General features: G+C 39.8%; 1 protein-coding gene across 4 annotated transcripts in view; it reads right to left on the bottom strand.

The window, feature by feature from the left end:
• The window catches only part of ITPR2 (inositol 1,4,5-trisphosphate receptor type 2), a 417532-nt gene that overhangs the window by 280279 nt on the left and 110415 nt on the right, over positions 1-26838 (bottom strand). For all 4 annotated transcript variants that reach the window (XM_073223365.1, XM_073223364.1, XM_073223362.1 and 1 more), the window contains exons 11-21: positions 22804-22955; positions 17914-18013; positions 17223-17383; positions 12638-12779; positions 10433-10594; positions 6039-6211; positions 4911-5030; positions 4609-4794; positions 3213-3464; positions 2615-2759; positions 975-1125 (exon numbers count right to left, since the gene is read on the bottom strand). In XM_073223365.1, the coding sequence (XP_073079466.1) occupies positions 975-1125; positions 2615-2759; positions 3213-3464; positions 4609-4794; positions 4911-5030; positions 6039-6211; positions 10433-10594; positions 12638-12779; positions 17223-17383; positions 17914-18013; positions 22804-22955 (1744 nt within the window). The remainder of the gene's footprint in view (positions 1-974; positions 1126-2614; positions 2760-3212; positions 3465-4608; positions 4795-4910; positions 5031-6038; positions 6212-10432; positions 10595-12637; positions 12780-17222; positions 17384-17913; positions 18014-22803; positions 22956-26838) is intronic.

Below are 26838 nucleotides of genomic sequence, written 5' to 3'. Positions count from 1 at the left end.
ACCTCCATGATGAAGCCAATGGCTCCATCGGCAGTCAGTGCCTGCCTGATGTCAGGATACGAAACTCAGCCCCTCTGCCTTAATCTGTGACAGCTCTGAAGAGCCACCCAGCCCCAGAGCGCCCTCTAGGATCAGCTGAGGTCACAGGTGTAACTGCACTGTGGGTCACCTCTGTCAGCCCAGTCCTACCCTCCTCACTTCCTTACAGGTATACAGCTTGAATACATTCTTCAGTATGCCTTCTGCAAACAATTCTCTACCTCAGGGTATTTTCACGGCATCCATCCTAAGACAATTACCACCAAAAAACTTTTTATTGAGTTATGAGACAGGCACTGTTATGAGTGCTTTAACTGTACTGTATACATTCACTTCTCACAAGGAAACTGTGAGGAGGGTATTACTATTATCATCTTCATATCTCAGATGAGAAAAGAAACTCAGAGAAAGTAATTACCTTGCCTGAATTAATAAGTGGTAAAGGCAGGACTTGAACACAGACCCTCTGACTCAAAGGCCCATTCTCTTGTCCACTCCACTTACAGCCTTACGCACTGGCTTTGCATTCACTGCTTCTCTGGTAGGACCTTTAATGTGCCCATTCTTTGTATTTTTCTATGCCCTGCCATGAAGCATAGCCACATATGATTTGTGATACATACCAGAACGATCATAAATATTAAGATGTTTTTAATTTTAACAACACATTTTCACTAGTGAATTGACCATAATGTCACCTTCTAAAGATAGAACTCATTGATCTTATGAATTTGTCTTTCAAAGCTTTAGCATTGAAAACAGAGAAGCATGTTTGTAAATCCAACCTATTATCACTAAGTCCTAGTATAAAACTACTTCTCATTTGTACAATTATATTGGCAGGTACATGTTAACAACCACTTCTTTGAAGATCTATTTCTTTATATCCCCTCCACATAATATCAAAAAGTCTAGTTTTTCTCAAGAATTCTTACCTCCATCTTGAAATTTACTTAATCTTTCAAAATACGATGACATGGGGGTTTGTACAATATCTAGGATAGCCAGAAGTGTTCTTGTTAGCCTTAATAATTCACTGAAACTATAAAATCCAAAATATATAAGATTGCGAGCCAAGTGGACCACCTTAATAAAAAAAAAACGGGGGGAATGGGGAAGTGAAAAAGAAGAAACGTTAGAAATTGAAATTAATATTGACTTTTTATTATCTAAATTAGTACAGGTTTTTCTAAACTTTCTCATTCTTTAACATTTAGGAATCACAATGCCTGCAAAAGCAACCCCTGAACTCTGATTTATTCAAGTTTAGAATTAAGTCCAAATGAGACCAGTTCATCATCCCATCAAAGACCCCATGACAAGAAGATGAAGCCCCTGGTCAACAGCCATCCAGGAAGCAGGATTTTAGGTATATTAAAGAAGCCTACAGTTAGAATGATTCACCTCTTAATTAAACAATAACCTTTTAAAGTTAGTAGAATACCACTTAATAAGTGGTTAATTAATGAATGACTTTAATAAATGGATATTATCCATGAAATTTGTCCAGAAACATATGTTCCTCTGCTGCTTTGCATTCTTCTGGATACAACAAGACATAGTGAGAGCTAGCTTCCAAGATGGTCCCCAGTGTACAGTCTCCTTCCACACGGCACCAGGGATGGTCTGTGTGGCCAACAGAATAGCCTCATTGATGAGGCAGAAGTGATGGCATGCCACTTCCGGGATTAGGGTGTAGAAGACTGCGACTTCTATCTTGAGCTCGCTCGTGCTCTCTCTCTCTCTCTCTCTCTCTCTCTCTCTCTCTCTCTCTCTCTCTCTCTCATGGCTTGCTCTGTGGGAAGCCAGGGGCCATGCCATAAGGACACAGGCAGCCTATGGAAAGGCCCACATAGCAAGATGAGGAATTTTTAGTCAACAGCCAGCAAGGAAGTTACGGCCACCAACAATCACGAGTGAGCTCAGAGGCAGATCGCCTAGCCCCAGATGACTGCAATCCCAGTCAACAGTTTGACTGCAACCTCACAACATACCCTGAGCCAGAACTGCTCCACTGAGCTTTTCCAGATTCCTGACCCACAGAAACTGTTCAATAATAAATGCTTGTTGCTGTGGGCTGCTAATTTTGGGGATAATTTGTTACATACCAGTAGGTACTTAAAACACCAAGTATGAAATAATAGATCTTTTCTCTAATTTTTGTCACCATATTCCCAAAATGATATTGAAACCACAGGTATTTCAATTCAGTTTAATGAGGCTAACGATACCGACTCCACGGAGAGGGGGGAGAAATGTATCCAAACATACTATAAAGTATGCAAAACTGTCTTTGTTCATTAAATGCAATACAGCTTACATAATAAGTGAAAACCAAAAAAAAAAAAAAAAGAAACAGCAGATAACAGAAGATTATAAATAAAGTATTTTTACTGGACATCAGGTATAATTAAAGCATAAATCTTTCAACCAATACACCTTCATGAACTAAACTACCTAGCTACCAAACTATCCTAACTATTAGAGGGGAAAAAAATCTTTGATGATTATTGTATCTAATTTTTGACAGGGAAAAGAGAGTAGTCTCACAAATGAATGGCTTAAAAAAAAATACCTCAAATGTCAGTTTGTTTTTTTCTTTATCTCCAAAAGGAAAGGGCTGATTTACAACTTCTTTTAAGTATTCCTCAACAAATTCCATTGTCAGGGCAAATTTCCTCTTCATATCATTTCTGGAACAGTCTGTTATAGAATCATACCTGGAAAGACAGGTAGAATATAAAGCAAGTTAAATTGATTGTAATCATTTAAAAAGGGAAAAATATACATATTTAACCTCCTGGCTTCTTCAGCATAGGTAACTTACTTAATCTTTCTAAACATTGTGTCCTCACCTATAAAACAGGGTTATTGTGAAATCAGTGAATATATGTAAAGCACTTTACTCAGAATCTACTGTAATATTAAGCACTGAACAAGCTGTTACTCCTGGTATTATTATGGTGCCTGTTTATCAGTTTCCAGAATGATGTTTCTATTATCAAGAGTTGTCATTTTACTCTCTAAAAACAATCTTATTTGCATTTGAAAGATTAACAAGCTAAGTTTGAACACAGAAATGCCTTTCCTTTATTTCACTTCAAAATCAAAGACATTAGATTTTAAGTTCATCTACTGAATTTAAAGTCCTCTGGAAATTGTTCCAAACATACTCATGAATTGTGATCTTTGTGGGGATTTCTGTCCAGAGCCTGGCATAGCGAACAGGCACCACGGACTCCTGGGGGTCCCGATCAACATGCATATGGAGCATAAGGCGGCAAAATGATGCTCGGAGGTCAAATGGCAGGCTCTCATCTGACACACACCGCAGGATCAAATCGACAGAGAGCTGTGTTGAAATCTGGTTTATGGCCAAATACTGGCGATCCAAGCACATCCTTGCAAAGAGGTTTAGCTGATACCTTAAAGATATTAAACATACTACATTATTTGTCCTATCTGAATAAGGTTCTTAAATATAACAGTACCAGTCAGTATGTACTTTATGGCACCAGTATTTCCAAACGTATGTGATGCTGGAGTCTAATTCTTTTGCTAGTCAGTTAAGTGATCAAATGACAACACATACATGAAATTGTCCCTATGCCTGTTTAGTTATGATTCTCTTACTTGTTCCAGCAAAATGCATCTGGTGGGGAGGGTCATTAGGCTCTCAGCTCTTGGTGCTCTTGGTGTCCTAGGATTACAAATACACTAAGTCTGAAGGCTATGAGTAGCAGCTCATGTGAATCCATTTTTCCCTGCCTTCCCCAGTCAGCTATGGGCTCTAATATCTACACTCTAAATTTAGATCCATCCAGTTCTCAAATGTGGTCAATCCAGGTTGTATCAGTACACGTGGAGTCATCAGCCTCTGAGATTAAGAATTAGCCTTTGGCTTTGTTGCGACAGCTGCAGAAACCAGAGGACTCGAAGCCTTCTCTGCCTTTCTCAGATTCCTACCACTGGGGCTCACTTTGGCCTAACGGCTTCTACCTTGGATTTCTATCCCTTAAACTCAAAAACACCAGCTGGGTTCTTGCTCCCAATATTCTGACCACCAGGAACTACCATCAGAACTTGTGCAGCTCTACGCAGCTGCTGAACTTTCCTAACTATAGACACCACATTCTCCTAAGCCCTTGACCTCCACATCTTCATAAGCACACTATACCTGCCTACTGGCTGGCTCTGCCTGAGGCCATCTCTGGGGCGGGATCAGCTTTCCCAGCCCACTTCATCTCCCTCCCTCTCTCTCAACTCCATCCCCTACGTCCCAACATGTCTCTCGTCTGCCCTGAAGCCCATCAAAGTAGGAAAAAGACCTCCGCTGCACAACTCCAAATTAGTGGAAAATCAGAAAAACCAAGTGCTATGTGTGGAAAACACAGATGTTAACATTCATTTTGGATATTTTAAATAATACTCAGTATTTCTGCTATGCTAGTTCTGACTTTTTAAATTTCCTGTTCATAAATACCTGCCTTTTTGAGGTTTCAGCGAATCACCTCACCTTGAGTACATGAGCTGGAGAATTAGAACACAATTCTCTCTTCAATACCTCACCTGTAATAGGTAAGAACTTCTAAATCAGCTTTGGTCCCTTCTTTGGCTTCTTGAGCCAGGTGCCTGATGGCTTTGCCGTGAGGTTCCTTGTTGCTATCAATCCAGTAGAGCCAGACCTCTTCATCATCAACGTCGTCAGAAAGGATGGCACTCTCCATGGGGTTGTCTACTTGCATTGAGACCAGCCTTAAATTGAATTACGCATACAAAATCTATTAAGAAGCTCACTTACAAACATTATGAGGAATTCCAACACTGACAGATAATGAACCGAAAAAGATTCCCCCATCATCTGGGCTTACTTAGTTTGAATGAGAATGTCTGCATTGCCAGGGCTCAACATAAATTTACAGATGAGTTCCTGCGTTACAGGTATAGCGGTGGTATTAGACACACACAGATCTGATAAATAATCCAAAAACCTGGCAAGAGAAAAAAAAATTACAGTGAACAGTAAGAAAAAACACTCCATAAAATGATCAGAGTAAAAATGTACTTGGGGATAAAATGAAAGTAACTTTTTAAGTTTGTTCTTCATATTATTTCCATGCAACACTTTTTCTAATGTGTTGCTTATCTACCATATCGTTAGAAACAAATCAAATACCCAATTATTTGTATTTAGTACAATCTTGTTTCAAGAAAGGATTAGGTTTGCTTCCGCTTATTTAGTGATATTCATCCCACAGTACGTGGTTTATTATTACGTTTAGAAAATCTGCCTACAAGTGAGAGACTCTAGAACTGAAAATCAAAACAAAAACAGATCAAAGCTAATAATCCGAGTAAACCAGGAATGAAAGTGAGTATGGCCGAGTTGAGTCAGAGACCCATTTCTACCTTATAACATTTATTTGCTGCATTATTTGCTATAAAATTATTAATTATTAATAGAATTTTAATTATTATTTGCTGAAAAATTAAAGAAATTTCATCAGTCTGGTTGATTTCTCCGTATTCATCTCTCCCACACAAGAGAGCACGGCGCAAAAGAAAGAGAATTTGACATGAAGTCAGAACTCCTGATTCACCTCACATTCTGTTCCTGACCAGCGGGCTATTCTCGGGCAAAGTTGCTCTCTAGCCACTACTTTGTCATTTCAACTCTAAAATGTGGATAATAATAAATAACCAATGTACTTCATATGAGAAAGCATGAAACAGTGGATAAAAACATACTTTGAAAAACTGCAAAGTACTATAAAAACATGTTCTTGTGAAAACCAATTATATTTAAATATGTCTATAAAGGGTTTTGATCTATGAGGTAATAACTCTTTCTGATATATGATTATTATAGCAATAAGCCCAACTGAGTTTTGTCCATGAAAGTTAATAGTATGAAAGAATTCTAATTTTAAAAAGTTCTAAAAATCAAGCAAAAAGCCATAATCCCCCGAGTAAAGAACACTGCCTGAACCACTTTCGACCTTGGCTCACGATTTCTCCTCAGCAAACTGACAAATGTTTCTATTTCTTTTGCTGTGATATGTTTCTCTAGTAGTTTTCTGTTGTTGTGCAACAAAGCTGTGATGGTATCTTCTGCCAAAATATCATAGCCGATCTGGGACTGCATGACACAGAAATTCTTAGCAATATATTCCTGCAAAAAGAAAGGCTGTCAGAATGTGCTGCCAAACAGCTGAGAAACAGAAGGTTCTATTAGGATCGGCAATGCTGATTAATTTATTCATAACGGAAAACTCACTAAAAATTACTGTCAAAAAAGAGCAAGTGAACAATTCTTCAATATAGGGCTTTTGAGGAAGGAAAGGAAAACACATTAGCATATACCTAATTTACATTATAACAACAAGTTACATACCTCCAAACACTTTATACTATGGGGACTTGCACTCTTGTAAGGGGGAAAAACAAAATAAACCTTGTCAAAATAATTGTTTATGCCATGCTGATTGAGGATTTCACCAGTGTAACAAAGGCCCTTCTTCTAACACAAAAAATCGTAAGAGAAGATCGTGGCATAATCATAGATGTGAAAGTGACTCTCATTTTGTTCAGGAAACATGGGATCTTTACTGTTACATGAAGATCCCAGGTGAACTTGGGTGATGTCTTTTTTGTACATATACCACCATGAGCTCTTAGATCTCCTCTTTAAAAGAATAAATTTCATACCATTTTTTGTCTTTAAAAGGCTATCCAAGAAGATAATATGATTAATCACTTTATTAATCTAAACCGTTTATCCAGGGTATTTCTTGAAAACCTACTACATTTCAGGCACTGTTTGAGAGACTAAACGTACGGCAGTGAACAGGGCAGAGCAGCTCTCAGGGAGCTTATACCCTAGTAAGAAAAAAAGGCAGTAGTGAGCTGATGAATGCGATCATTCTACATGTCAGTGAGTGACATGGAGCAGAGGGGTGGGAAAAGTGGCACCTTAGGTGGGGTAGGGGCTGAAGAAATAGTTAAGCTAGGATGGAAATGATTATCATGATGCAAAGATGGAAATGATAAAAAGTAGGCAGCCAGGGGACAGAAACCATCTAGGCAGTGGGAGTAACAGTGGAAAAGCTCTGTGGCGGTGGAACCACATTTTAATGGGTATTCTAATAGCAAAAGGTGGCCTCTGTGGCTAGAGGGCAATAAATGAGGAGAATGCAAGAAGTAAACATGGAGATAAAGGTCCTTGAAAGCCAGGGTAGAAGAGAAAAATGTTACTGTAAGAGAGGAGAAAGCCACTGGGGAGTTTCGATCATGCATTATTTAACCTACCCCTTATTCTTCACACCAACTCTCCTATATCCCAAGCTGCTATTGCTCAGTTCCCACATTCTGTGTACAAGCAAGACATCTCACACAAGCACAGAACGTAAGCACTGCCCCTTCGACAACCAAAAGTTGTCACTTCAATTTTTTAGGGATTCTCCTTGCAGATGTACCTGCATTTCTAAAATGGGAGGATTTATTGATTAGACAATGTTTTGGGGTTAGGTAAAATTTACTGGAACCTATCTATTCCTTGAAAATGATATTGGCCGTACAAACCTAATTTTATTTGAGGCAGCAATTTTGTGGCCTTCTCAAAATGATGACTTTATTTTGGGTAGCCAGTTAAGTAATGTCTTCTGTTAGTGTATTCATTTTAAAGGTATGTATTGATTTATTACACTTTTTAAAGACTACTGTAATCATACTTCAGTATAAGGCAAACCTCCAAGATGTGTGATGTAGATCAAATTAAATGAGAGTTGATACCAAATTCTATAAATAATAGTAAACAGAGATTCAGTATTAAATACTTGGGTTGGCATCAAATCACAAAAGACTTCCCTATTAGAACTCTATAAAACATAGGTGAGGATAAACAAAAACAAGGTAATTATACAAAAAATAGAATGCATTCCCATGTACATTTTTAAATCATGTTCTTTAAACATCAGAAAGCTGCTTCACACTTCATGCAAAGCATTCGTAATTCAACAGAAATGAGAAAAATATTTTCAACCAGCACTGAGAGTGAATTGAGCATGCACAAGAATGTGAGGGAAGATAACATCTGATCCTCTGAATGCTGGGTGGGATTCTGTATTCTTTTGTCAGTTCAACAGTCTACATCTTGGGGAGACATTCCAAGAGAGAGAAAAGATGGCCTGTCCACAGTCATATGCTCTGAGGAAGCCTGGAAAGCAGGTCCCCGGAAGTGAGAAAACACTTACCTTGGGACATGATGGGCCAAGGTAGGGTGATAAAGGAGAGGAGGAATCCCAGAAGCAGAACGTGTGTGTGTGTGTATGTGTGTTTCCGGTTGTCAGAAGAACTGACTATTTTCCGAGGAGAAACGGCACACAGGGCCCACGAAGCCCTAGCTGAGACCCAGAGGAATGAGCCAGAGCTCCACATGCCTGACCTTGAGGGGCTGAGAAAGGACACCAGTTAGGGTGTGCTACCTGGGCAGCCGGCTAGGGACCCGCAGAGTGAGCACACCCGAGATGGGGACTAAAGCTCAGGGCGGTGCTGTAGGAAGGAGTGGGGAGCCCCCCAGGACCCTTCCAGAGGCTGAGCACTGTCAACGATGGCCCACTCTGGGCTGACGGGACTGAGCGCGCCAGGTAAACTCTGTAGACCTGTTGATTATTCTCAGTGAATTCAGTCTCTCTGACACAGCACTGCTTGGGCATATAGAGCAGCGGCCCGTCTAGCAAAGTATATCTTTCCAGACCCAAGAAGAAGAATAGGCCAGGTGGAGTACACTGAGCAACCTCTAGCCGCACCCCCACCCAAGACCCCACTTCTCACACTGGAGGCTTCTAGCACCCTGGTTCTCTGACTGCTGGAAAATCTGTCACTTAATGTTCTGGAACTTAAGTTTTCTTCCACTAAAGTGAGAATAACTCTACCTACTTTCCCTTGCCATCTTAAAGGAATGCCGTGAAGCTGGGGAAAAGAATTCCAAGGACAGCATTTTCAATTGGAAAGAAAGATGTTTATAACCAGGATTACATTACAAAGTATTTAAGGATTTGTGCATATTGTTCCCCCCTTCACTTTTGCTCCTTGCCATCTTATTTATCTTCTGACTAATCTGTTTCATGTATTCTTTTTTAGTCCTTTTCAAACAGAATGTCAAAGCCAATGTAGTTCAACGCATTTTTCTTAAAGCAAATTCTTTTTATTCTTCTCAGAAACTTTCAAACCACTAAGAGGCAACAGTGTGAGGATTAAGAGCCTGGGTGGGACTACTGGCTCCAGTCTTAAACTTCGCAATCTTTGGCAGCTATTTAACCCCTCTGGGCCTCAGTTCCTCTTAACTCAGTACTAGCTGAGTTAAGTTGTGAGAAGTGCTTAGAACTGAGTCCAGTACAAAGTAGGCACTCAGTAACTACCACTAGCTATTCCCAAATAGACTCCCCTGACATCCAAGGCCCCGTGTGGCTCAGCCCAGCCAGCCTTACCAGCCTCTCTCACACCATCCATCCCCATAGACTAAGCTCATTGGTGAAATTGACTGATTATGGACTCTTCTCTCAAAATGGCTAAGAGAAACATGAGGTATCAATTTACCAAATGATAATTAATTTGAAAAAAATACTATTGAACATACCACGAAATATTATGGATTTTTAAGATAAAAATGAGACTTAAAAGAAGTTTCACTTACAGCTGGCAACTCTTAGCTATACCCCTAGATATACCTGGGTTCCCTGTCCTCCACAGTTAGGAATATCTTGGGACAGAAGTGTCCTTTCAGGCATCCACCCTTATTTCTTCATAGATCCTTTTTGCTAAAATGCCTCTTCCCAGACAGTTTATGAAAATGATGCTCCTCCTATGCAAATGCTTCCTGCTCCAAGCACCCTTCCCAGGTTCCCCCAGCCACAGCTGAGCTCCCCTTCTGAATTCCCAACATGCTCCCATCGTCTCTCACGCCTCCTCTTTGCCTCTCCCTTATGTTTCAGATGCACATGTCCCATCTTTTCCATGGGATCATAAACTCTTTGGCATAGACATGACGACGTGGTACCTCACATGGTCCTAGACATGCAAGAAATGTCTCATTCCTCTTCACCTAATGTCCCCAACACGCCTCTTGCTCAGCAGGAGCTAATGCCGTGCACACAGAGGAACTCAGACACCCTCCTTCAAAGACTCTAGTTGCTGTCTGAAAAATGCCTCCAATTCTAATACATACATCAGCTCAAAAATACCTCTGGATCACATCTGTGTGTTGACAATACAAAACATCTCATTACAAAGCAGAATTTCCCGCTCTTGCTTTACATGTTTGGAACAGTAGCCAAAGAACCATACCCTTTCTTTAAATGTTAAGCAGAAGTAAAAATGAAGGTTACCGTCTGACCTGGTTTTTCCGGTAGTCCTGCTGTGAATGTCTCAGCACCCGGTAGCAGAGCCTCAGCATGTACTTGTAGGGGGCATATCTTTGATCCCCCAGATCTTCAAGTCTCAGCATTGAGCCTTCTCCTGCTTTCTCCTTAAAGGGTGCTTTAAGAATCCCAAAAACCTGCCAAGAAAAAAAAAACACCACCTATTCTGATGAGTGGAGGTACATGTTTTGCAATATGTTTTAATTTTTTTTTTACATTTATTTGTAAAACACACTGACTCAAAAAAATACTTTTGTAATATTTGATTAGAATTAATGTAAAGGGAGGCAGATTTAAGATACAGGACCAAAACATAATAATACTGTTAAAGGGATTCCCTAAATTGAATGACAAAACCATTATTGAAACAAAATGCTTAACTTTCTTTAGTAATTGTAGTTTATTAAAACAAGAAATAGAAAGATACTGGGTTGTACCAAGCTACATGAACATATTCAGCAGATAAACTAAACTATAGTTTGATTTTTATAGGCTTTATAATTACCATTATTTTCTATAATTTTCTAAAGTCAAGATGATATATAGATATTTTTTTACTGTTATCTTTTCATCTGAAACTGACATCAGAACACTGTTTCCAAATATTACCTTTAAACCTCTTTATTAAAAAGTTAATTTATTGTCATTGGTACATAAAGATATAGCCAAATCTATGAATGTATCAGCATTCAAACAAATGAAGAACCATTTGGGAAGCTGGTGGTACCCAATGACCCAGATTCTTTTTGTAAGAAGGGTATAAAATACTTAAAAAGCACTGAGGAATGAAACTCTTTGGGGGAGCAAGACAGCAGGTAGGACCACCTGGAGATGAGCTGGCAGGATGAATAAACTGTGTATGGAAGAACCTGCCTAAACAAGAGCATGAACATTAATACAAGATCATTTTACTCATAAATATGAACTGCATTACCCACATAGAATTATCCATGTAGTTCATGAATTATAAATATAATATGAATTAAAGTTACTTCCATAATTTTATATTCACAAACCCCAAATTTAATATCTACAATACTGAAATAAAAGACTAGACATACATTGGTGTAAATAATATTAATAAATCATTCAAGATCCTAAAAGTCCTTGGAATCAAATGTATTGCACAAAGAATTGCTAAGTCAGAAAGTCATTGCCTCATTATTTGCAACCTTTATTTTTCTTTGAGAAAAATGTTGATTTTATATTTTCAGATGATTGGTTAGGGAGTATTGTCAGTATGTCTACTGTTTTCCTTTCCCAACTCTACAAGAACACATACATTAACATGATTTTTATTTTTTTAAGTATCTTCCTTGAGTCCACATTTCACGCAGAAGGCCATTACTTTACATAGCAATTAATTGAATAAAAAGATGGCTAAAGCTAGGCATGCCCATATGTCCATATTATTAGAAAGTGAATTAATTTACTGATGTGTTATGAACAATCTCAGGAAGACATAGTATAGGAATAGCTCCAGACTTTCAGGGGAAAAAAACTAAATTATATGAAGCACTTGTGAGCTGATAAAAAACGGAAAAAGTAGGAAGTAGATGGAGATGGCAGTTTTCAAGTTCTGGAAATACTACCTAGAAAATTATTCCAACACATTTTCTGGAAATAGTTTGACCATGCAGATTTTTTAAAAGGTCTGTGGGAGACCATCTCTAAGATGATCCCAGTGAAGCCCTTCCACCCAGAATTCACACTCTTCTGCAATCCTGTCTCCTTGACTGTGGACTGGAGTAACTGACTCCTTTCTAACTAACACAGTATAACTAATGGGATACTAGTTCTAGGTTTAGGTTATAAAAGGACTGTGGCTTCCATCTGGATACCCTCCCTTGTTCTCTCTTGGACCCCTCACTTTAAGGAAAGCAAACTGCTGAGCTGTGAGGACCGTCCTGTGGAGAGGCCCACGAGAGTGAATCTTCTCCCATAAAAGCCTTGAGATGACTACAGCCCCAGCCAACACCTTGAAAGTAGCCTTGTGAAAGATCCTGAGCTAGAACTGCCAAGCTAAACCACTCCCAGACTCCTAATCCACAGAAACTGTGAGACAAGTATCTGTTGTTTTCAGTCACTTTGGGTGAATTTGTTACACAGCAACAGATAACTATGACAAGGACTTTCTTGATACTACCATTCAAAAAAATAAAATATGCAAATGTATCCACCTGGGCCAATATGTTCTGTTCCCTCATTAATTTCTGACGTTCTCGGTTTGGCTTGGTGATAACCACATCCAGAACTTCCTGTCCATTATTAAGTACATCGGCAACAAAGAAGATGAGATCTTCCAATAATTTGGTCACAAACCTATACGAAAAGGAAAGGAAATTTTACTCCACAGTGTGCTCAATTTGGGGAAATATTTTTTTAATGAATGCTAAGAACTGAAACACTGGAAAACTGAGAGTGCGTCATAAAAAAATCTTTAATCACAAAATATCTAATGCAGCTCATGTCTAACTAGATCTTTACAAAGGACATCCCTTCTCCAGTTCCTCCAGCCCTTACTCCTGCCTCCAGTTCTAATCAACTAACTGCAGACTATTAGGAAGTAAGCTCTGTGCACCCCTACAAGAGATGAGTTGATAGGCTAATACCATCAGATGCTTGTCTATGACTGACCAGCAAAGAAGGGTATTTCTGTTAAGGAAGAGCAGTTAAACTTCTAAATTCCTAAATTCAAACCCTTTTTTTTTCTTAACTATTGACTCAGACTACATTCCCCAATCCTTCACATCTCAGCATCTCCAATGCACAGAATAGGAAACACTTAAATCATCTGTCAATAGAGACCAGAGGAAGCAATCAGATGCCCTAAATTGTTCTGAAAGCATTAACTGGCCTACAGAAGTTATAGTATCCTAAAAACATACACTAACGTTCACTTTTAACTCTACATTTTGGTTATCCTTTTAACTACTTGAACTTCAAGTGGCATTTAGTACCTGAAATGCCTCAAAAACTCTCCCTTAGCCTCCTTCTCCCTCCCTTGGCCTGGTTTTATTTTCTATGTGAATAGTTTTCTTTACTTTTGAAAAACCTTTGTCCAACAAATATATATACATATATTTATCCATATACGTTCGCAAAATCATTCATGCTACTAGCATGGTGAATCAAACTCCCATCATAAGAAAACTACAGTTTAAGAGATTCATCAATTCCACAGAAGCGTGGAATGTGTTCATTTAGGAAACCCCTTGATCCTATCTCCAGATTTACCTCCTGAAAGAGAATGTCCTTTCACAGAGCCAAGTGGACCTACCCATCACCCAGAACTGGGCCACCCACACCCACAGTTCAGTATACTTCCATATATAAAATGAGTGAATCCTGTCAGACGCATTTTTGAAATGTGTCTTTATGTAGACATGGCCACGGTCTGTGCTGTTCACCACCATGCTATCATGGCCTGGGAGTGCTGCAAGGCCCACGGCCTGGTACACACCACAAGTTCAGTAATAACGAATGAGTTAAACCTCTGAACAATAAAGACTTAAAGGGAGCCCTTTTCTGTACCCTCAGAGGTAGACCTTGGTGCAGAAATTCTGGTTTACAGTTGTCTGAGTCACTTCTCCAGCTCTGAATAGCAATGAACCCCTTCCCCACTCCCTGCTCTCCCACCCCCAACAGTTCCCTAACACTGTGTTTTGTCAGTGCAGTTATGCAGAATAAAATCAGAAAATGCCACTGAAAAATGTCTGAGGTTGAGGCGCTTGAAGCTTCACACAGGAGCTCTGCCTCCAGAGCCCATCCCTGGGAGGAGTAAAGGGGAAGCTTTATTCATAAGAGAGAGGATTCAAACAGGCATTTTAAGCTAGATCTGCAATATTCTAACACCTTCCCTTTGCCCTTGCATCATTCTCCCTGGTTTTGAGAAAAGAATATCTAATAATAACTTCGTGCTCCAGAGAGGAAAAAAGTCAGAGTTGTGAGGTACTTTCAGAAAGAATTTCATACTGAATTCTAAAATGGAGAAAATAATATAAATGCATTGAACTCTGCCAATCAGTTCTATAGGACTGACAGGCAGCGGTGAAGGAGTTTTGATGAGAGGTGGCTTTTCTGAAATTACTAAATTAATATCAATAATTACAACTTCATATTTCTCAGGCAAGATATGATCTTTGCTCTGATGTTTTCACTCTGAAACAGTGGGAGGGAAAATGCATGATCCCTGGTCAGTCCTGGCCCAGAACCTTCCTTAGAATCATCGTAACAGGTCAAGATTCTCTCCGGCAGTTAAGTGAAGAGCCACCTGCTTAAGGTTACAAGCAGCCAGGGTGGAGGGCGCATAATCTAAATCTCCCTTTGTACTTTTCTTCAAGGAACACCCTACTGCTTAGCAAGGGAGACTTTTTAAGTGAGGTTGAGTACATTTCTGTGCATATGTGACAGCAACAGAGACAAAAGCATTCATCAAAAGAAGCTTTAATAGATTAAAAAAAAAAAACAGGCAAATAAGAAAGTGCTATCAGCACACGGGGTCCTATCACCTGTCATAATTTAGCTCTGATACTTAATTATCTGTAGCCCAGAAAGAGCCACGCAGTTGTTTCAGCCTCTGGCTCTTATTCATTTCCGCCAACAGGGCTGGGGTAGGACCGAATACATAATAGCTGTTTTCAAATGCGGATGTGTTGGGGGGAAAAGGTAAGAACAGGGAGGAAGCTGAGAAAGAGCTTTTCCATTTGTTCACACAGTTACGATGTTTTTCTATTGATAGCGTGAGAGGAAGCACGTTGGATTTTTGTTCCTTTGTATTATAAGATGCATATCTAAAGGTTCATAAATGTGTTTAGTTGTGGAATACTTACACCGTGAACCCCATAAAGCCACCACCCAAAGCAGGAAATGGAAGACTGCAGGAGCCTCCCAAACCCCTCCCTGAGGGGAACACCATCCTGGTTTTTGTGACAATTATTTCCTTGCATTTCTTTAGAGCTCTGACAACTGCCTGAGTGCTCCAAGGAAACAGGGGCTAATTTGCTTGTTTTTGATTTTTACAAATAGTGTCACAGTGAATGTATTTGTACCTAGTTCTCACTCAGTCTAAAGGTTATTAGATTTATCCATGTCACTGCATATGGATGTAATTCATTTATTTCCATTGCTATGTTATATAGTCCATTGTGTGAATATAGCAAAATTGTATTCACCTATTCAACTGGTAATGGATATTTGGAAGGTTTTCGGTTTTTGGTATTGTGGGTTACTCAGAATAGGCTGAACATTCTTAAACATGTGTCCTGGTGCACATGTAGGAGCTTCTTTTGGACAGATGTTCAAGAACATTCAGCCTAGGAGCAGAATTGGTGAGTCATGGAGTGCTCACTTCTCTCCCTCCATCCCACAACGTCATCTGTGTGTGTATGTGTGTGTGTGTGTATGTTAAGAATACTTAGAAGATCTGCCCTAAACAAACATTTGAGTGCACAATATAGTATTATTAACTATATGCACAACGTTGTCCAGCACATCTCTAGGACTTACCCATCATGTATAAAGGAAACTTACACCTGTTAACAGCAGCTCCTCCCCTCCCCCTCCGCTCTGGCCCAGGCAATCACCATTCCACTCCATTTCTTTGATTTAGACTATTTTGCAGCATTATTAACCATAGCCAAGATATAGAAATAACCTAGATGTGCATCAGTGGATGAAAGGATACAGAAAACTTGAAATCTACATACAATGGGATATTATGCAACTTTAAAAAAGAAAATCCTGTCACATGTGACAACATAGGGGGACCTGGGAGATATTATGTGAGGTAAAATCAGACAATTACAGAAAGCAGACACTGCATGATTCTCCTTCTATGAGGAGTGACTGGTGCTTTGACTTTGCTAGTTACTATCAAATTATTCTCCAAAGTGCTCACACCCATTATTATCTCACAGGCTGTATATAAGAGTTCCAATGTGAATGCCTGGGAAATTGGCAAATAGTTTTTCCTTGGTGTGTAGCAGATCATGAAGAGGGGACATAAAAGGAATGCTTGCGCTCAGGTGTATTGGAAACATGGACTTTTAAAACCACATATGATTGAACTGGGCAAAACTTGGTGAGCTTTGTCCGGTTGGGTTAACCTTTCAATTTTCCTTTATGTAAAAATGGGGATAATGTCCATCTCAGGACTGTTTGAGGGATTAGATAAAATATATTTGCGGTGTCTATATTACCCTTGAGCACAGAGCCGACAAAAAGTAGAGATGAAATAATTGGTAGCTATCAGTATCATTCTTTCTCATCTATTCCCAAAACAAACATTGAAGAATCAAGGATCCAGTTTCTCTAAGGGAATTAAAAGGGCCGAGAGCTACACCTTGAAGATCATTTTCTGGTATTGTATTTTTTTGTGTGGTACCTGAGCAGAGAAAAGTGTCTTGAACAAATAAAAATAGAAAAACATAAATCTTCTTTAAGGACTTTCAGAACTCCAAATATCAAATCAAGTGCAGCAGAAAGTATTGCATATCTTTTATGAAACATTTAAAAGGAAAAATCAGACAGTAACTAAAACAACTATTTTCAAGCCAAGCTAAAATAGAAAAAGTAGATATTCCACCAGATTTTAAAGTCACCATTTTCACTCTCTCATTAGATCTGCTCACTCAGAAGCAGGTACACTGCTATGGAGAACATTCTAAATATTCCCTTAGAGTCATTCATTCACTTGAGATTTACTGCAAGAGTTGACAACTGATTCTTGGTGATTTAAGAGCCATTTAAAAAAAAGGTACTAACCTCCTTTCATTCTGAGTTATTGTGCCATTTTCCAGCTTTTTAACTGTGGTCGCCAGCACTTTATTTGCATCATTGGCAAAGTCTAAGTCTCGGACCTCAGACAGCGGGACAGACACAATGGCAAATGCTTCTTTATCTTCTTTTGTTTGGCAAGTTCCAATCTGCAATGTGTTTTTTTCCATTAATGTTATTGTTTTTTTTTTTAAAGAACTGCAGTAGTTTTCAAGTACTAACACATCTTAGTGGTTTTTAAGAAAAACAGGACAGGAATAGATAACCCAAACCTAGTAATTCTCACATGTATCACCCACTATGAGAGGACACACAGATTTTTCCCTGCCCATGTCCAGCCCTATTCCCAAAGCCCACCTGGAAGCATCTCCCTTTCATATTTGCCCTCTGCTTCAGGTCAACCGAGTAGAGAAAATGTACTCCTGGGACCTTCTCCCCTTTCAAAATATTGCTCCGACCCTTTTGGGATCGGTGCTACATCTGGGAGTCACAGCTCTACTCTAACCACGCCACTTAGTTCAGCTACCTGAGCACCAGGCAAATCAAGTGCTTGATGAAATTAATTACAATAAAATAATCCCTAATACTGGTGAAGACAGATTGTAAGGAACATGTCAGTCACCCCCTAATACTACTGACTAATTTGCCTGGAAATTAAACCATTCTCAGCAACATTTACCTTCAACATAACAGGCCTCTCTTCGTCGGTGTCTATGGGGATGCTGGTACTGGTTACCCATGTATTGGTGCATAAATGCCTCAACCGAACATATGAGTTCCTAAAAGCAAAACAATATTAAAAAAACAGATTGAATAAAATTAGCACACTTACATATTAACATATTAAACAGTTCCATACATAATATAAATACAAATATATTTTAGACTAGTAATTGACTCAGGTGTAGATCAGCCTGGTTTAAAGGAAATAGTTTCAACTATAGACTATTTCAAAGCATGCAATATTATTACCTAGACCAGTGGTTCTCAAAGTGTGTTCCCTCAAGGTGGTTCTCCAGCTGGATCCTGGGAGCTTATTAGAAATGCCAATTCTGAGGCTTTCTCCCAGTCCACTGAATCAGAATCTCTGAGGGTAAGGCCCAAGAATGAGCATTTTAACAGCCTCTTCAGACATTTCTGATGTGAAAACCACTGACTGAGAATCTATCTCCATCACAATCTCTGTCTGATACTATAGTGTCCTTTTTGTAGTTGAATAATCTGCATGCAGAAGTAGATGTGGTCAATCCTCAATATTCATGGATTCCATACTTGTGAATTTTTCCTACTGATTAAAATTTACTCATAACCCCAAAATCAACTCAGGGAACTGTCACAGTCATTCTCAGACATGCACAACGTGGCAAAACATCCACGCCCCGGGCGGCACGCACCCCTGAGGAGGCACAACGGGGCGACGCTCTGCCTTCCTGCTCCGGCTCTCATGCTGTAAGCAAGTATCCTTCTACCAGGCTTTTCACATTTTTGCACTTTTTGTTCATGGGTTCACTGTTTAAAACAGTCCCAAGCACAGGGCTGAAGTGCTGCCTTCCATTCCTAAGAGTTAGGCTGTGACATGCCTTACTGAGAAAACATTCTCATAGGATGAGCTCTCCAGCGTGAGTTATAATGATGATCACAGTGAGTTCCAAGTTAATGAATCACCAACATAAATATTAAGATGTCTTTAAACAGAAACACATAGAAAACAAGGTTACATGTTGATTGATGGATGAAAAGATTATAACCAGGGGCTCACAGGAACCTAACCCTGTATTTCCCCTAGGAACAGTGGCTCAGTATTTGCTATTTCAGAGCAGCAGGAAAAACAAGAATCACCGCCATATGAACTGCATGAAAAGCACCGGGGAAAGGACAGCTAGAACGTCATCCAACCCAAATGTTGTGGGGTATTGAAGTGAACAATTTATTGTCATCATTTCTTTAACACATAAGTGTATGTTTCTATTAAAAGGAAAGCATTGTGGTAAGTTATCCACCTTCAGGTTGCTGAGAGTTCACTAGGAAAGATAAAACCTAAGCAAATCATACAACATGAGGAGGAAAGAATTAGGGCCAATAAGAGAAAACCAAATAAAACTCCAGGGGCCTCAGGGAAAAGATTCATTCAACATGACAGTTCTGCTCATTCATAAAAGTATGCAAAATAGACACTGAGTTTCAAAAACCTAAAATAGCCAAGATCCAATCCTTGTCCAAATAATCAGAAATCCTGAAGTACCTCTAATGTACTGCTTAGAATTTTCCATGAGGAATTACACAGGAGATGTTATTTGGACTCAGCTGTCGTTCCCACTGTATCTTAAGTATCTGGAAGCGGGGCCAAAGGTCACTCATCTCTGTGGCCATTTCACGTATTCTTATCCCCACATTTGTTCAATCTGTGCTTGCTGAGTCAACCTAGACCACTCATTTCTAAAATAGATAACACTTGAGTACAATAATTTGCAATTTGCAAGAATTTTGGAAACAATCTGCACAACCAATGTTACATCAGTCTGTTGTTACTAAGGTCCTGATATAAGGAAGGCACTGTAGCACAGTGGCTAAGAGTACAGACTTTGAGCTCACACACTCAAAGATCAAATTCCACTTCCTGAGTATGACATGGGCCACTGAACTAATCCCTCTATGCCAGTGGTTCCCAAACCTCATGGCCCCTTACAGTCACCTGGAAAGCCTTCACAACCCTATTGCCCAGGTTGCACCACATGCCATTTAAATAAGAATGTCTGGGAGCAGGAGTCAAGCATCAGGATGGCTTAAAGATTGCTACATGGTCCAGTGTACAGCTTTGAGCCTTTGATACATAAAACTCATCTGCAAATTAGCAACATCAGCATTATTTGAGGGCAGAATCTCAGGCCCCACCCTCAACCAAGTGAATCCAAATCTACACTGTCATGATACGACCAGGTGATGCCATACACACTAAAGCTTGAGAAACACTGATGGCAGAGGTAAGGTTTGAGAACCACTGGACTCCTCACTGGAATGTCCCGGGTAAATGATTATTAAGAGGTTAATTCCTGCATCCCACCCTGGAAAATCTGATTTCACTGGTCTTGGTGCAGCCAGCACATGGAGAGGTCTCAGTGCTGCCAGGGATTCCAGTTTACAGCCAACTTGAAAAGTCCTCCTCTAAGCCTCCAGCTGCTGATTTGTAAGAGTTGCTGCCAGGATTAAATAAGATATTTATGAAGAACTTGACACAAGGCTTAGCACATAGAAAATGCTCAAGAGTTATAATAGTAGTTACTGTTTAAGAGTGAATTAATGGTAGCTTTATTATAATTAATGACAAATGAATCCATATTAATACAAAATTCTGTTCTTTACCAAGAAGGGCTTCAACAATTCTGAATAGTAATAGACTGACACCTCCATATAAAGCAAAGCACAGGGACCTTGTTGTGTATCTGTATTCTCCACGTCACACTGAAGATGCTTTTATCATTTCCTTAAACAGACTTTCTTGGTTAGAGTTCAAGGGCGACTCTGGTTTTGCTGGGTTCAAATCTAAAATGATTACAGTCATAGGTAGGATGGTCGAAGATCCCCATACTCAGCCTGAATCAGGTAAAACGTCCAGAGGAAATCCCTTTACAGGCTGATGCTGGTAGAAAAGGGAACAGTGAGAGCTCATATACAGCCAAGCTTGGGCAACACTTCTCACGAGTGAGAATAATCACAAACAGCCTGGGAAGCTCAAGCCAGTGGTCCTCAGCAGTGTCAGTTCAACAACTTTTTACCCTGACAGTGGCCCATACAGACGTCACCGAGTTGGAAAGTGGCATCTCTGCTTCCATATTGTATTTGTCTCCTTTGCTGCCTTAATGTTTCGGTCAAACAGAAAAATATAGAAAAAGGGCTTCTGCTCAGCCTGCAGCCCTGAACATAGGATTGCTGATCATCAAAAGAAATGTAAGATTTCCACAAATAGCTCCTTATCCGAAGCCTGCCTCCTCCAGGAGACAAGACAATATGTTTGAAAATAACGATTGCCCTGTCAAAGAGTTCCAGTAACATGGTGACCAGCCCTGGGTCAGCGAGAGCCAACTAACCAATGACACGGAGTGTCTCAGCTCTCCTGGGACCCTTGCTGGCACCCAGATGTCTGCGGCCATCAATCACTCCCCGGCCTGCTCCCCTTCCTGCTCCCCCTTTTCCTAGAATAAAAGAAGCTTGCAATCAACCATGAGCCAAGATGGGGCTTTAGGACATTAGCCCACTATCTTCTCGGTCAGCTGGCTTTCCAGTAAAGTTGCTTTCCTTGCCCAACATCTTACCTCTCAGCACATTGACATGTCATGCAGCAAATGGCATTAAGTTTGGACTCGGTAACACAACATGCGTATTTTGTGTAGGTACTTTCGGCCTACCCACTGCCTCTGCCCCAGGCCAGGTACAGTAATGTCCCATCAAGGACAATTTAGAGCTCTCCCACCAGACCTAATACTGTGGGCAAGACTCCTCTGTGCATCTGGAAGAGGGCATCATAGTGCCATTGTTGGAAGGCAGACAGGTGGAGGCAAAAGAGCTTAATTAAAGTAATCAAATCCGAGCAAAAGAATGTAAGATATTCTCTTACATTAGTTCTGATACTTCATTTCAAACCCCCCCATCATGACTCTACAGCATCTTACTACGCTGATAGACAGTGACTGTAGTGGGGTATGTGGTGAGGACTTGATAATGGGGGGAATCTAGTAACCATAATGTTGTTGATGTAATTGTACATTAATAATACCAAAATAAAAATAATAAATAAAAAAACAGATCAAATCCCCCCATCACTCACTTAGGTCTCCCGATCTCCGAGCTCGTCCTTCAGCACACCTAGTCAACTCAAAGATTTTTTCCATTTTGTGTTTCTGCTGTTTGAAACACTCCTGATGGAGAGGCCTTGATCCTGCAGACCTCCCAGATCTTTTCTCACATGTCCAAATCAAAGAAGCCATTTCTGAACACACATACCTAATAGAATTCTCCACACTCTGTCATTTTTCTCCAATACATTTTCTTTACCTGCTCACATTTTTTTGTTTGTCAATTACCCTCTCCCCATCTGAATTCAAGGGCAGAACAAATTTGTTCACTACAGTCTTCCCAAAGCCAAAGGCAATGCCTAGAATGTATTTGATGTTCAGTAAAGATCTGTTTACTAAATAACTAAATAACTGAACAAATGGATAAATGAATGAATGAATGAAACCTGGAACTTGACCCAATAAAAATAAATGACAAAAGTATTAATAAAAAATCAATTCTAGATTTTTCATTTTAGTAACCAAAGACCATACAAGTAATAAGCATAAATGATCCTTATAAAGTTTTCAGAATTTCTCTGGCCCTGCACATTTTAATTATTTATGAGAATAAAACTATGCTCATCTCAACAAAGAGGCATGATTTTTTACACACTTGTTCTTCACTTATTTTTACTCCCTAGTATCTCAAAAATTGTATTAACACTATTATTTTAATTCCTTACCTACCAGAAAAATCCTTCAAAAAACATTACTGTTTAACCATAACATTTTTTCACCTTGGAACCAGGCAGTCAGCTCTCTGAAGAGTTGTAGCATCCAGTTCAAAAAGGGACGCAATGTCATTTCCATGTGGGACCGACACCAAAGTATACATGATCTTCTCCCCTGCCTGGCGTTTCTTCTTGGAAGTTGGAATATCTCCATCTCTCTGTCAAGGAGGTACAAGTTTATTACTTTCATCGTGTTTTATACTAAACTCTTCACTTAATTCAGAGGTAAGGTTTAAATCTGGCATGTTATTTCTTCATTGGATTATAAGTATGTCTGTTTCACATCATCCAGAAAGAGCGGGTCAGGCCTGATAGTCTTTGAGGTAATTATCATCAACAGTGAGAAGTGACACACTCCTGCAGGACTGGTTTGATCTGGGCAAATTATCTAGGCATTAACAGTCACAGTAGTTATGTTCCTTTCCCTTGTATGCAACCTACTACAGAGTAGTAATTTTAACCTTTCTACTTTTAAACACAGAGAAGAAGGTGTGTGGAATCATCTAGATTTCATAAATTAAAGAGTAAGCATGGCAGTGTTTCAGAGTTTCTGCCTAATTCCCAAAACATAATTGGGGCATTAACCTGGACAGAAGGGGAATCAACAGCAAGATTCCTGTTCACTTCACTGGCTTATTTCATTAGGACAAGAACGGCATACAAAGTACAATAAAATGTATCTTCATAAATAGAAGGCTTGATGCTGTGAAACTCAGTCAGTATTCCCAGTACACCCCTACCATTCAAAGCGAGCAACCATACAACTGGGGATAATGTATTTTCACTTGAACTTCCCCAAGTCCCAACCCCCCATGGAAGAATTTGATACACAAAAAACCAAAATCCAATAAGGCAAATGTAATATAAGCTTGGTAATTAAGTACATAAATATAACGACTTTTAAATATTCATTAAAACAAATGACACTTTAAAATGAGAGAGAATGTCACTGTACTATCACAGAAGTTGAATGAAAGGGGGAGGGATAGAAGGCTCAAAAGGCAAATGATAACAGTCCATATCCCATGACAAGCAATTATTTAATGGCTAGTTTGACAGTGAAATATTACACCTGACCACTCCAGAAAAATTCCCTTCAAGTTCCAGCCCACGATTGTGAATATCACTTCCCTTGCATCAGAAAGCCCTTGCAGTTTCGTTCTGGTGTCCTCTGTAAATGGAGCACAACTGGAAGCACCACTGAACAGTGGGTGGGCAGCGAAAGCGCCTGGGTTCCTAAGAAGCAGCGGGATTGTTATCTGCTAAATCCCACAGAGCCCCGCCGTACCCCCAGCAGCTCTTGGCGTCTCTGACTTCTGTGTCTTCTGCAGAGACCACAATTCAGAGTCAGCTGAAGGCAGAGGCCTGGCAAACTCTTCCCAGGTAGTTTGACCCCCATAACGGTTGTTTCTAATCAGTAAATAAGAACTATGTGTATTGATCAGAAAAGGGCAGACTTGACTTACTATAGCTATGAAGGACGGTGGGAATATAAGCAAGAAGGAAACACAGAAACGGTAAACAAACTGCACTTTTAGATTTACACAAAGCTTCTCATGATACCAAAGCCATTCCCTTGGTCACGGATCTTACACAGGACTTCGGGAGAGAAACAGAGAGATAAGCGCAGTTACCCACGGACAAGGAAGGAGAGGGAAGGGGGGCAGGAAAGGGGATGGAGAGGGAGGCCCAGAGGAGAAAGAGGAGGAGGGGAGTGAAGGGAAGGGGAGAATGGAGAGGACGTGGGGAAATGCAGGGAGCAAGAGGAAGGGGGAGGGAGCAGCGGGAGGTGGCAGTGAACACCCCACCCCAAGCTCAACCAGCCACCCCTCAATCCAAGCTAACCAAAGCCAGAGGCCTGGCCTGGAGCCCTTAAACACTGAATGAGTCACTCCTCAAAGGCAGGCATGAATTCATGGCTAAGAACCTTCCTGAAGACTTGTGAAAAATGCTCATGGGTCTTGAGAACCACTTTTACAGTGGTTTGCACAGAGGGCCTGCAAGTCTGTGAATTGAAGACAAAAAACAATAAAGGAGCAAAAACACACTCACATCCTAAGAGAAGAAAATCCAAATGTCTCTAAATAACCCAATAGCAGTGGTTTGGAGAGACAAATGAGTTGGGGGAGACGGCTGCCTAGGTAATACAGTGGCTTAGGATCACAGAGTCTCAAAATTGGGAATGGTCTTTAGAGATCACATGTGAGATAAAAAGACATTTTCCCAATTTAGACAGCCTTTGTGCAGGTTTGTTTTTTTCCTACATTTCAACTCTCACAGTGAGTTTTTCTAAAGGAAAGAGAAGAAGTTGAAATGGAAAGGTAGGAATGGGGAAGGAGAAGGAAAGGTAAATGGGTGTGGTACTCGAGAGGAAAGACAGGAGCATGCAAGAAAAACACAATACCAGAGGCACCATCCAGGAAGGACATAATTAATAAACCAGTTCTCATGAAAACCAGCTTTTTCTGCTCTGCAAAAGACACTCTCAAGAGAATGAGAAGACAGACACAACTGGGAGAAAGTATTTGCAAAAGATACAGCTAACAAAGGACTTTTATCCAAAATATACTACAAAGAATACTCAAAATTCAACAATAAGAAAACAAATACCCCAAACAAAGAAAGGGCAAAAGACCTGAACAGATACTTTATCAAAGAAGACATCCAGAGGGCAAATAAACCTAAGAAAAGATGTTCAACATCATCTGTCATTAAGGAGTTACAAATTCCCTGAGATGCTATTCACAACAGCGGTATGCCATACACACCTGTTACAATGGCCAAAATCCAAAATACTGACAACACTAAATACTGAGGAGGGTGTGGAGCAACAGGAGCTCTTCCTCACTGCTGGTGGGAATGTAAATTAGCACAGCCACTTTGGAAGAAAGTTTGGTGGTGGTTTCACACAAAACATAACATTCTCTGTACCATATGATCCAGCAGTCATGTTCTTTGGTAGTTTTCCAAATGGATGGAAAGTTTCTCCACACAAAACCCACACATATGACTATAGCAACTTTATTTCAAAATTCAGAAGGAACCAAAATGCCCTTCAGTAGGTGAATGGATAAATAAACATGAGACATTCAGACACTGGAATACCATCCAACACTAAAAAGAAATGAGCTATCAAACCATGAAAAGACATGGAGGAAACTTAGATGCATATTGCTAAGTGGAAGAAGCCAATCTGGATGGCTCCACACTGTCCAGTGCAATTCCAAGTGATGACCTTCCAGAAAGGTAGGACCCCAGACACCGTAAAAAGATCAATAGCTGTCAAGGGTTGGAGGGAGGTAAGGAATGAATAGGCAGAGGATTTTAAGGCACTTAAACTATTCTGTATGGTACCCTAATAATGGATACATCTGTACGATTTTGTCAAAGCTCATACAACACCAAGAGTGAGTCCTAATGTCAACTATAGACTTTGGGTGGTAATAATGTGTCAGTGTAGGATAATCCGTGTTACAAATTTACTACTCTGGTGGGGGCTGCTGGTAGTGGGGAAGGCCACACTTGTGTGGCTAAAGGGTATATGGGAGTTCTGTACTTTGCACTGAATGTTGTCATGAACCTAAAACTGCTCAAAAAAATACTATTAAAAAAACTGGGAGAAATATATTTATCAATCATAATTCTGATAATCATATGTCTGATTATATCCAGAATATATAAAAAACACATAACTTAATAAGAGATAATTCAATTAAAAATTGAAAGGATTTGAGTAGACATTTCTCCATAGAAGATACACAACTGACCAATAAGCACATGCAAAAAAGCCACATATCAACTAATTAGTAAAATACACTCAAATGGCTAAAATCAAAGAGAAACAATAATAAGTGTTAAAATGTAGAGAAATCGTAATACTCAGATACTGTTGGAGAAACAGAAAATGGCATAGCCATTTAGGAAGAGTTCTGCAGTTCTTCAAAATGTTATACATATGACCAGCAACTCTAACTGTAGGTGTCTATCCAAGAGAAATGAAAATATATGTCCACACAAAAACCCGTCCATCAATGTTCATGG

Source organism: Manis javanica, chromosome 15 (assembly GCF_040802235.1).
Source record: "Manis javanica isolate MJ-LG chromosome 15, MJ_LKY, whole genome shotgun sequence".
Taxonomy (NCBI): domain Eukaryota; kingdom Metazoa; phylum Chordata; class Mammalia; order Pholidota; family Manidae; genus Manis; species Manis javanica.
The sequence above is the reverse complement of the archived record's forward strand: the minus strand, read 5'-3'. Positions and strand labels throughout refer to the sequence as shown.